The 12,663-nt window shown below is 43.7% G+C and overlaps 1 protein-coding gene across 2 annotated transcripts in view; it reads left to right on the top strand.

Moving 5' to 3' along the window:
• CDH13 (cadherin 13) overlaps positions 1-12,663 on the top strand; it is a 1,006,079-nt gene that overhangs the window by 990,846 nt on the left and 2,570 nt on the right. The window contains exons 12-14 of one of the 2 annotated variants that reach the window (XM_015562993.1): positions 3,898-4,131; positions 7,445-7,663; positions 9,158-9,274. In XM_015562993.1, coding sequence (XP_015418479.1) covers positions 3,898-4,131; positions 7,445-7,663; positions 9,158-9,159 — 455 coding nt within the window. In that variant the 3' untranslated portion in view covers positions 9,160-9,274. Of the gene's footprint in view, positions 1-3,897; positions 4,132-7,444; positions 7,664-9,157; positions 9,275-12,663 lie in introns of those variants that run through there. The other variant, XM_006762254.2, reaches the window with a different exon arrangement.

The raw sequence follows: 12,663 nt of genomic DNA, 5'->3' as shown, positions 1-12,663 counted from the left end.
TAAGCTGGGAGAGGCTCTTTCCCTGGGGATTTTGGGAATCCTCTCGTTACCTTATCAATGAAAAAAGCAAGTTCATTTTATTTGACTTCAGAAAAAAGCATCATCAGGCTGGCCTGGGAATAACGCATGCGGAATTGAAGACGGTAGTATACTAGTAATTAAGTTCACAAAAGGCCCATTCTTATGGCCATATTTCAGATACTCATAATGCCTTCTCATCCATTCTACCAAGTGACTCCATAATATATTCAGAGTGGAGAAAAATACAGTGGATTCCTCTGAGATATTCAATTAGTTCAGTAAAAAGAAAAAAATAATTTTTCAATAAAGAAATTCAACCAGCCGAAACCGGTTTGGCTCAGTGGATAGAGCATCGGCCTGCGGACTGAAGGGTCCCAGGTTCGATTCCGGTCAAGGGCATGTACCTGGGTTGCGGGCACATCCCCAGTAGGGAGTGTGCAGGAGGCGGCTGATCGATGTTTCTCTCTCATCGATGTTTCTAACTCTCTATCTCTCTCTCTTCCTCTCTGTGAAAAATCAATAAAATATAGTAAAAAGAAAAAAAGAAATTCAACCAAATGACTAAAGCTGACACTGGGCAACCAAGTTCAAAGTCATGATGCATTTCCTTTGAGTTCTTGCTCTAACAAAAGTTGATGATATGCCGCCATTTGAAATAGCCATCCTTCTGATAATTAATTACATTTGTGTTCCTATCTTAGAGACACTTATTTGCCTGTTTGCTCTGGAAATGTCTTCGGGTGTTGATATATGTAAGGTTCCACCAGCCCCACTAAACAGTATCTGTTCTCGCTCCTTCACAGCGAGCTTCCTTCGAGCTGGTTTCTTCCCCACTAATGGAAACCTCTCCCCAAAAGTCACCAGCAACGTGCTCCTTGCAAGATCCCATTGCTTCTCTTTACTCCTTATCCTTTTCGGCATCATAACCCATTGCCTCATCTTCCAGTTCATCTCCCCCGTCTCCTGCAAATTATCATCTGCTCTTTGAACTTGAGGCGTTTCGTCTACACCCCTCCCTCATTCTGCACTTTCACATAATTTGCTAGAAAGGTTTCAAAAGTATCTGTGTTGACAATGCCCCCGTTGCCAACCCAGCCCTGGCGTTTCTCCTAAGCTCTGTGCACCTGTACATGGTTACACTGAATACAGGGTTTATTCGCACCATCAAATCTGAACTGTCTTTCACTCACCACCCACTACCTTCCGCTCTTCTTCTGGCGCCTCACCTGGGAGCCCGGCCACCAAGAAGAGACATTTCTTTCCTGCTCAAACCACCCACGTCATGACGCAATCCATTGCTGGGCTCCAGTGTCCAACATCTCCTGTCAGGGCCACTGTGCGTTTCTAAAAATAAGTCAGTCAGATTGTTTCGCTGCCTTTCTGAAGACCCTCCAGTGGAATTATCATGACAGTCAAGGCCCCATGTCCTACGGGACATCTCCAGCCTCATCCCCCTGCCATGCTCACGGACAGCAGGGGACAGCCATGATGTCTGACGACCTTGCCTGTATCCACACAGGCCGGGAGCGAAGGTTGAGCCGCAGCCAATTTGAGTGTCAGCAGAACACCTCGTGATCGTCCCAGAACCGTGGGCACGGGAGGCCTGTGAGGAGCTGCTCTGGTCCACTTCTCACTTGCCTCCTGAAGTCCCCTGGGAGGCTGTCACAAGACAGTTTCTCATCATCTTCCGGGTTCTGATGAGGGGTGAGGCTTCCGGCCCACCCCTCTTGGAGTGCAGCTGCAGACAGTAAAACCACTGAGAGGCAGCTTGCAATCGGCTCCTCAGCACCAGGGCCTCCCTTCATCTGTGATGCAGCCAGCTGCCCCCTGGGGTTTGGGTGTCACCTGCCCAGGGGCCGTCTTTGCCTACTCATCCTCTGACTGTCCTTGTAAGTCATACGCTGCCTGAATCTAAAAAGGACTCATTGTTTCTTTACCAACAGAACCTGTCAGACCCGGCCTGGCCTTGCGCTGGACACCCATGCTCTGAGCTCAGATATTCACTACCTTCCACCCCATGTGACCCAGAACTTGACTCAAAACCGAATGTGCCCTTCAAGAAAAAAGAAAAACACAGAAGGAGAGAAAATAAAATTAAGCTTGTAGATCTGGTTCAGTACAAATGAGGATAGGAAAAATAGAATGGGGCCAGACATTAGGTCAGTACTGGTGCATAAAATTAGAGCATAGTCATTTCAGACGCACAGCAAATCCTTCTGGAATAAGGCAAATCCATACACTTACTACCTAAAGTTAGAGTAAATTTGGCTCTAACTTTCCTCACAGAAAATGTGGACTATTAATGGGTGTTTTGTCCCAAGAGCCAGTCTCTAATTCATAAATGATTAAAAATGAATTTAAAGAAAGGTAAATGAAATCATGCTGAGTCATACCAAGATTAAACAGCCTTTTCTTTAGGTGAGTTTATAAGGGCTTTTCCTTTTCTTTTTTTTTAAATATATTTTTATTGATTTCAGAGAGGAAGGGGGGGGAGAGAGAAACATCAATGATGAGAGAGAATCATTAACTGGCTGCCTCCTGCACGCCCCCTACTGGGGATTGAGCCCGCAATCTGGGCATGTGCCCTTGATCAGAATCGAACCCAGGACCCTTCAGTTCACAGGTCAACGTTCTACCCACTGAGCCAAACCGGCTTGGGCTATGAGGACTTCTTAAAATAATGTTTCCTAAAGTGAAAATCATATAGTAGCTAAAATTTTTAAAATGAAATTTTATGTATAAGACCCAAAGATTATGCTATAGCCAGCCTGTGGTTTTGTTTTTTATAACTAACCCATCTTCTCAGACTGTCCTGTGCTGCCCGGCCAGCCCAGCCAGCCCCCATGGCGCCATCACCCTGACCAGCCCCCATGGCACCATCACCCTGACTAGCCCCCATGGCACCATCACCCTGACCAGCCCCCATGGCACCATCACCCTGACTAGCCCCCATGGCACCATCACCCTGACTAGCCCCCATGGCACCATCACCCTGACTAGCCCCCATGGCACCATCACCCTGACTAGCCCCCATGGCACCATCACCCTGACTAGCCCCCATGGCACCATCACCCTGACTAGCCCCCATGGCACCATCACCCTGACCAGCCCCCGTGGCACCATCACCTCGGCCAGTCCCTGTGGCACCATTAGCCAGGCCAGCCCCTTTTGTTTTTCTTTCAGACCATTTTTTTCTTACAAAAGAAAATCCTGGAAGGGCTACCTCTTCAACCAACTACCCACTCGGTGTAGAGCTGTTCCCCATAAAGCATGGCCTTCTCTCCTGGAATCTCTATCTTCCTGTACCACCAACATACGGGAACACTTGGGTATTTAGATAAAAGGTTGAATTTTTTTAAAATATATTTTTACTGACTTCAGAGATGAAGGGAGAGGAAGAGAGAGGTAGAAACATCAAGGATGGAGAGAATCATTGATCAGCTGCCTCCTGTATACCCCACACTGGGGATTGAGCCTGCAACCCAGGCATGTGCCCTGACTAGGAATTGAACTGTGACTTCCTGGTTCATGGGCCGATGTTCAACCACTGAGCTACACCGGCCAGGCAAAAGGTTGAATTTGGAGCAAGGAAAAGTTCCTCTGTTATCTCCATCATCAGAGTGACTTTCAGTGTGTTAGAATGACTTGTGTGTTAGAAGCTCAGCGTTCTAAAGATGAAGCCTGAAAAACTTAAATCAAGAGTTGTACATATGATGACAGGCTTGGAAACCACTAAGCTTTATACACATGTGTACGCTATTACTTTAGTCCTGTGTGAACCCCTTTAATCATCAATGTGTCTGACTGTGGGGAAGGGCTGTGCAGCGCTCCTCTTCGTGTTAGCAGGTGTGCACTCACATCGCCCCTCTTCCCTAGGCGACCCGCCTGCCACCGGCACTGGGACTTTGCTGATCACCCTGGAGGACGTGAACGACAACGCTCCCTTCATCTACCCCACAGCGGCCGAAGTCTGCGATGATGCCAAAAACCTCAGTGTAGTCATCTTGGGAGCATCAGACAAGGATCTGCACCCAAATACAGATCCTTTCAAATTTGAAATCTATAAGCAAGCTGTTCCTGATAAAGTCTGGAAGGTCTCCAAGATCAACAGTAAGTCAGCCCGACATCCCACACGTATCCTTGTGGCTTTAGACTAGTGGCTCTGGCTTGGTTTCCTTCCCCAAACTGCTCCCCCTCTCCTACTCTCTTGTGTGTTCTCAAATGGTTTATTTCAAGTTATTTATGCACTATAAATATTGACAATTTTCCCACCAGAAAATGAATCCAATATGTAAATATATTAAATATCAGTTCCTTATAATGCAAACATGAAAGTCTTCTCCATTGCTTCCTCTCTTATCTTTTTTATACTGGACACAGCATAATCTCTGCCCTGTATGGACTGTACACTCTATGGTGTGTATAGTATTTGCTGTGTACTCTACACCCTACACTGTATACTCTGTATACAGCACACCCTGTACTATACACCTTACTGTACACTGTATGCTAGCCACCCTGTCTTGTACACTCTGTACTATACACTATACTGCATACCCTACACCAGTGGTTGGCAAACTCATTAGTCAACAGAGCCAAATATCAATAGTACAACAATTGAAATTTCTTTTGAGAGCCAAATTTTTTAAATTTAAACTATATAGGTAGGTACATTGTTATTAACTTAATTAGGGTACTCCTAAGGCTTAGGAAAAGCCACACTCAAGGGGCAAAGAGCCGCATGTGGCTCGCGAGCCGCAGTTTGCCGACCATGGCCCTACACTGTCCACTCTATACTGTATATCATATACTGTACACCTTGTACTGTACACTCTGTGCTTTCCATCCTATACTGCACAGCCCTATACGGTACACACACACCAGACTCCAGCCTTCCAGAGCCGGGGTCTCTGCTTCTCCCTAAGCATGTCGGCTCAGCTCAGCTCTCCTCTCTCGAATAACTGTGCTTACGTTAACTTTCGCCAGCACCCTGGAGAGCTGTTTCCTGGTGAACCTGCTTTTATGAAAGACTAAGGAGAAGAGGAGCACCAGTTCGGGTCCCCCGCTTCCATTTTAAGCTGCAGGCCTCCTTAAAACTGACTTAGGCTTTATAATGACCTTGGCCTTTACTTTCAACCTTGATATCTTCTTTCATCTATTCTGTTCCTCATTTATGAAATGCGCAAGCAGTGTCCCTTCCTGCCAGTCTTTCCATGTGGGCATGTGAAATTTAAAACTTGGCCCAGCATGTATCACCTGCCTTATTAAGACGGAAACCCCAATGTAGTGAGTGATAAAGTACCCCCTCTATCCACAATACCTCACCCACTTCCCTCCTCACTAAGTTCACCTTGCCTGGAAATAAAGCCAAAAACCAGAACTCACGCCTTAGACCAGCAGCTCTCAACCTGTGGGTTGCGACCCCTTTGTGGGTCGAACGACCCTGAAAGGGTCGTTAAGACCATCGGAAAACACATATATAATTACATATTGTTTTTGTGATTAATCACTATGCTTTAATTATGTTCAATTTGTAACCATGAAATTGGGGGTCACCACAACATGAGGAACTGTATTAAAGGGTCGCGGCACTAGGAAGGTTGAGAACCACTGCCATAGACATACACTCTGCCATCAGTAATGAACGGCTTCTGCCATTGGCCCAGTCAGGGCTCCCTCTTCTTACATTAGTGGTAGAATTTTTGAGAGAGATGGGGAATTACCATTTCATTAAGTTTTGAACATGTATTGTACACTTGTGCATAAAATTTTCTATTAAAAATCTCATATGTATTGTGATGGCCTTATCTCACATCTCATTTTATTACTGCCTTTCTCCTGTTATTGATTATAGTTGCCTGTTTGTCTATTTTATTGCTTTTTAAAGGATGAATTTTGTTACACTGATTATTTTTAATTAAAACAGTCCTCCTCTTGTTTGAGGGGTTCCTCTTCTGTTTGTTAGTGTTTGCAGCTGCAGCGGATTTGAACAATCATCACCAGATCTTTCCAACTGGAACTTTCTCATTCAAGAGGAGTTCCTCCTCTGCTTGGGAGAGATGGGAAAATGTCCCATGAGTTAATCTGCCATTTCACTGGGGTAATTTTCTACCTTGGTTAATCGGCGCTGCCACCTAACCTTCTGGGTCGTTTAATACTTCGTCTGTTTTCCCTCCTGGTTTTATGTAATAGATACAATGCCTTCTAAATTCTTTTTCTTGTCCCCAATTTCCACCCCCCCCTCCCCCGCCAAATACTTAGCATTGTCTATGCCCAGAAAGGGGCAGTTTAAAACAAACAAATAAAAAATCCTTAGTCATCTGAAAGGGAATAGCCTGAGGCTAAAACAGTAGCCAGGTAGGGTGATCACTCCTGAGGGCTCCCCAGAGGCCTGGATAAGGGCAGATATTCCCACCAACCGTGGGCTTACAGACCCCATCTCCACGTGTGGGCTGTGCCGTGGATCCCCCATTCAGATCCAGGGCCGTGGGCTCTGCGCTGAGAGAGACAACAGAATCCATCCCCCAGGCAACACACAAGCTCAAGCCCGCATAGAGAGTGAGGACTTTTGGGGGGGTCCAAGAACTTATTTTGATTATTTGAATTTGGATTCCTATACAAAAATCTCTGAACTGGTAATTTTTTTTCTTTTCTTCCAGTTTTTTTAAAGTATAATTGACAAATTAAAATCTATATATAAAAGCCTAAGCAACCAGCCGACCAGCCAGTAGCTATGATGCACACAGACCACGAGGGGCAGACACTCAATGTAGGAGCTGCCAAGCTGTGGTCACCTGGCAGCAGTGGATCTCAGGTGACACACCCGGAACCAGAGTGGAGGGGGCCCGATTCCAGGGGGCATCACCTGAGAACTGCACAATCTGGGACCCCTCAGAGAATGTCGGAGAGCCGGTTTCTGCCCGATCCCCGCAGGCCAGGCCGAGGGACCCCCACCGGTGCACGAATCCATGCACTGGGTCTCTAGTTGTATATATTTAAAATGTACAATATGATCATATGAGAATAGATTTTTACATTATTTTTTCTAGATATTGAATGTGCTCTTTGTAAACATTGCTTTTTGGTATAATAAATTTGCAGGGAGGGGTTCTTGCTACTCAGTCGTTTCACAAAAGTGGATCTCCATAAAATTGATAATAATAACACTGAAGCATAGACCTCCTCGATGATGGAAACGTATGCCGGGGCTGCCAGTGTGGTAGCCACCAGCCACGTGTGGTTGCCAGGCACCTGAAATGTGGCTGGTGCAATTGAACTGAATTGATATGTGTATCGGATGTTAATGAATTTAAATGTAAACACCCGCATGGTTATAAACAAAATGCAATGCCTGTTTTGCATGTTCTCACTCTTTTCTTGGAAAGGGCTGACCCTCTCTCATGAAGGCCCCTTGTCTTCACAGACACGCATGCCCTGGTAAGCCTTCTTCAAAACCTGAACAAAGCCAACTACCAGCTGCCCATCATGGTGACAGATTCAGGGAAACCACCCATGACGAACGTCACAGACCTCAGGGTACAAGTGTGTTCCTGCAAGAATTCCAAAGTGGACTGCAACGCCGCGGGGGCCCTGCACTTCAGCCTGACCTCAGTCCTGCTCATCTCCCTCTTCAGTTTAGTTTGTAAGTTGGCCTAACTCCAGTGCGTGCATAATTATGAAAACGTAATCAAAGCCTTCTTCCCACGTATCTTCAAAAAAATTTATCCCAGAGGAAACATTTGTTTTAGTTTATGTCTGTATAATAGAGGGTGTGCCATGTAAAAGTGCTCCAAGTAATGTTGAAAGGCATCTTACCATCCCCCTTGCTATGCTCCAGGCCAGGAGGTGATACTGCCTGTAGATGCCCCTGAACTTGAGCTAATGCGAATGTGCCTGGATTAGTTAACTGGTCCGCCAGGGCCCTATTTCTCCCTGCATTACGCTGAATAATCTCTCTCAAGGTTGAAGTAGATACTACACCTTTTTAAGAACAAGCATGAGAATTCATGGATGGCAGTGGGGTCGTAGGAAAAGAGATAAATGTATAATTCACACACTGTTTTCACAGCCTGGTAGTAATGGCTATAATGTAATGGAGCATTATTTTAAACAAATAAATTATTATACCTAGTAATATAGATGTGAGCATAAAACGAATAGCTATGTGTGTCAGACATTTCCTACTTATAGGCTACTAGTCCACTTTTAATTAGCAATTATTTACATATAGCTAATGCCATTGAAAAGACTTTTGGCCCTCGGTATTTACATTTTGACAAGGTTATTGATGTAATTGTAAATTTGGAAGTTGAGAAATTGATGATTAGAAAAAAAAATAACAGAAGTTACTATATCCTGGTGACCGTGGCAAGTAGGGTCCACAGGCAACACACATTCCAACGCCGGAAGTTACTGTGTGTAAAGCTCTGTGCTGCGCCAGCATCCTATGGGTAGAGATAAGGAGGAGAAGACTTTATAATGAGAAGTGTCTCATTGGATAGTTGAGACATTTCTTCAAGAAACGAAATGTTGCAGGTAAAGATGTGCCTCTCTCCAGTTTTACTTATCATTCTCTCTCCCAAGAGACAGTAGCTTTTATGAGTTAGAATGTGTCCTGACATGTTTTATACTTTTACTGCACACACACACACACACACACACACACTAGGTATAGTTCTATTTTGTGCCGTTTGGAAAACTTTATGTAATTTGTAGTATATTGAGCATGATGTTCTGCATCTTGCTTTTCTTCCTCTTCCCATTACATTTCCAAGATTCATCTATGTTGTTCTAGTTCAGGGGTCAGCAAACATTTTCTATAAAGGGCCAGGCAGCAAATATTTTGGGTCCTATGGGCCATATCAGGTCTCCATCACATATTCTTTTTTATTGTGGGTGTGGATTCTTTTGACTTTGTTCTTTTGTTCTTTACCACTCTTTAAAAGTGTGAAAAACATTCTTAGGTTGAGAGCCACACAAGCACACAATAGTCCACCAACCATAATTCACCCTGTTCATTCATTTTAACTGCTAGAAAGTAACCTGTCACATGACTATGACACAGCCGCATTAGGGTTATTTACAGGGTCCTGCTCTGACCAGCTCTTGCAGTAAACATCCGGAATCTGTTTTCCAGGAGCTTCTGACATGAGTTCTAGTCAGACTGCAAGCCCAGGCCTGGGTTACAGGAGACATTGGGGTTCACATACAGCAGAGTCTGGATAGAGAAATAAAAATGCTGTGTGCACATGTGTCCAAGTTTCTGTGTGTGCTTGTGCACATATGCTGTGCGTGCACACGTTTCATGTGTTATGTGTGTGCACAATCAGGTGTGTACCTAGAGAGAAGATGATGAGTAGCCATTCACTCATCACTGTCTATAACAGTGATGGCGAAACTTTTGGGCTCGGCGTGTCAGCATTTTGTGACTCTGGTGCCGTGTCACATATAGAAATTTTTTGATATTTGCAACCATAGTAAAACAAAGACTTATATTTTTGATATTTATTTTATATATTTAAATGCCATTTAACAAAGAAAAATCAACCAAAAAATGAGTTTGCTTGTCACCTCTGACACGCGTGTCATAGGTTCGCCATCACTGTCTATAACCTAATTACACAACATAAAGCCTCATTCTTGATGACACCCCTTTGAGGAACCAAGGCTCTGCAGGAACCGCTCACTTATCAGCTACCCCAGCTGCAGTGGGTGTTTTAAATGGGGACTTCCTCCCTCTGTTTGTTGAGATACAGATTCCCAGGCCCATCCAACCTGTGGAGCCAACATCCCAAATGTACAGTGGCCTCCACACCACAGACCCAGTGTTAAGATATTTCACACATATTTTTATAATAACATACACATCTGCTACTACCAATCCATGCATTAACTATTAGTAAAACAATCTATTTGTTTAGAATGAAAGGAATATAAAAGACATGACAGATTTTCCTCTTACCGATAAGGGGTTTCCTTGTGCCCCCCTACTTTGGAGACCACTGGCCTGTAGGTATCAGAAATGAATGAGTAGGTCCCCAAAGGTTGCCACTGCTCCTCTCTCTGAACTCTTACATCGTAGTTAATCCGAGGTGGAATTGTGCAGTAACTCCCAAAGCCCTCATGTTCATTGTACACTCAAAATAGTATCGGTGAGAAAAGACAGGTACGTGTGTGCTGTGTTTGAGAGGTCCAATGTGCTTTTCTGTTCTCATTTAAATGGAGAGCCATCCTACCTGACAGCACATGGTTATCTCACTGTAGGGAAGGGCACCTGTAGGTAAAGCCAAAATCATCCTCTAAAAGGAGAGCTGAGTCTCCTTGCACAGCTGGAAAGGTACTCAGCTGACCTTCCAATGTTTTGCACCACAAGCAAAAAATTTTCAGCTTAAAAAAAAACCCAACAGTTAAGAACAAGTGTTACCCACTTACCTGTTTGACTTCCAAAAAAACCTCAGTCAGGCCCTGTATAAAAGGCATAAGAATGCTTAATATTGTTCATTTGCACATTAGAGACACCTGCCAAATATGATAATCCTTGTTTTATTGTATTCCTGGCCCAAGATGTTCTTCCTGACAAAAAAGAGAGGTACAGAATAAGACAGGAGAGACTGGGTTAGAGCCTGCATGAATAAGTAACCATGGGTGTCCTATGGCCCCCACACTCTCTGATAAGAGCAGAAGTTAGTGGTCATCCCACCTGTGCCACTGTTAACATGACATTGACAAGAGGCTACACAGAAATGGGCCTAAACCATTAAACAAAGTGGGCAGGGGGTTCTGAAAGTACTGAAACTAGATTACAATGTGCAAGGATGAGATGCCTTCCTAACTCAGCCATAGTACTTTTGATCTGGTAGAATCTGTTTGCTGTGTCTTTAAATCAGGAGTTGGCCCACTTCTTGTTTTTGTAAATAAAGTTTTATTGGAACACAGCGATACTCATTCATTTCCATATTGTTTGTGGCTGCTTTCTGCTACAATGGCAGAGTTGAATGGTTGCCACAGAGACCATATGACCCACAAAGCTGGAAATATTTGGCCCTTTGCAGAGAAAATGTGCCAACATCTTTTAAGTGTTGTTCATACAATTGCATTGATCACATCATACAATATGGGAAGAAAAATGGGTTTTCTCCTCCCCTTAAGTAATATTCAGATCCAAATAGACTAGCATTAACCAAACACCCTGATGTCCTATGGCTTTTCTCTCTATTTACTTCATTGGCTTTGTGAATTTATCACACTTTATAGATGAGAAAACTCAGAAAGGTCCCAAGGTCCCATGTGAGTAAGCAGTGAGACCAGCGTTCACCACTAGAATGCCTCCCTCGTGGAAAAAGATAATAAAAACATTTCTGTTTATTATGATACTGTAGATGGCTATATTGCAGCTGAGAATTGAACTGAGAGATCTGCACTTCTCTTTTTGACATTCAAAAATTCAGGAAATAAAACTAATGACATTGAAAGTCATAAAAAATGTAAATGAAATTATTTTTACTGCCAATTTTGTTGTTTAAATTGCGTGTTGATGACTGTGAGGGAATGCATAGTTCTCCCCTAGGACCCTCCCAAGGTCCTCGGCAAGCTGGCGTCTCCGTTAGGCTGTGTCTGTGGGTTATGTAGGGCTCTGTGTGGTCTGCACAGTCGACTTCAAGGAAGAAAATTGTCCTAAAAACCTTTTAAACATTGCCTTAGGCTTAACTAACTAGCAGTAGTGAGCATATAAAAGTACAGATGAGATGAACTGTATTAACAAGGACCATAATTAAATGTGTGTACCTGGGAAGGAGGAGGCACTGAATTATAACCTTAATCTAAGCCAAAAATAAATAAATATATACTTTTAATTCTAATGCTTTTTATTTTCATTTTTTAAAATACATTTTTATTGATTTCAGAGAGGAAGGGAGAGGGTGAGATAGATACATCAATGATGAGAGAGAATCACTGATCGGCTGCCTCCTGCATGCCTCCTACTGGGGATCGAGCCCGCAAACCCGGGCATGTGCCCTGACTGGGAATTGAACCGTGACCTCCTGGTTCATGGGTTGATGCTTAACCACTGAACCACACCAGCCGGGCTCTAATTATTCACCCTTTTAAGTGTACCGTTTGATGAATTTTAGTAACTACGCAATTGTACACACCACAGTCAAAAAAGTTTCCTGTATCCCTTTGCTATCGATCCCCTCCCCTAGTCCAGACCCTCATTGATCTGCCTTCTCTAATTATAGTCTCATCTTTTCTATAGTTTTCTATAAATGGAATCACACAATCCATGTTGTTGAGAGTATCACTATTTTGTTCTTCTTTATTGTGAATGTGCTATGAGCAGAGACGGGGTCTGGAGAAGCATCAGGCCCAGCAGAGCAGGCCGTCCTGGCTTGGAGAGGCCCTGAGGCATGCTTTGTGGAGAAGCTGTGGTCCCTTAAAGTGGTACAACTTCATGGGCTTTGTGTGTGCAAAGCTAAGAGCTTTACATAAATTATACAGGTGATCTCATCCAATCAACCTAATAGTCTAAATTGACTTAAAATGGATTGGCCACTTTCTAATTCAGTGGGTGTTACTAACCAATTTTTTTTCTGTTTTTCTCAGTGAATAAAATTATTATTTTAACTTCTTGAAAAACACAAT

Source organism: Myotis davidii, unplaced genomic scaffold (genome assembly GCF_000327345.1).
Source record: "Myotis davidii unplaced genomic scaffold, ASM32734v1 scaffold77, whole genome shotgun sequence".
Classification (NCBI taxonomy): domain Eukaryota; kingdom Metazoa; phylum Chordata; class Mammalia; order Chiroptera; family Vespertilionidae; genus Myotis; species Myotis davidii.
The sequence above is the reverse complement of the archived record's forward strand: the minus strand, read 5'-3'. Positions and strand labels throughout refer to the sequence as shown.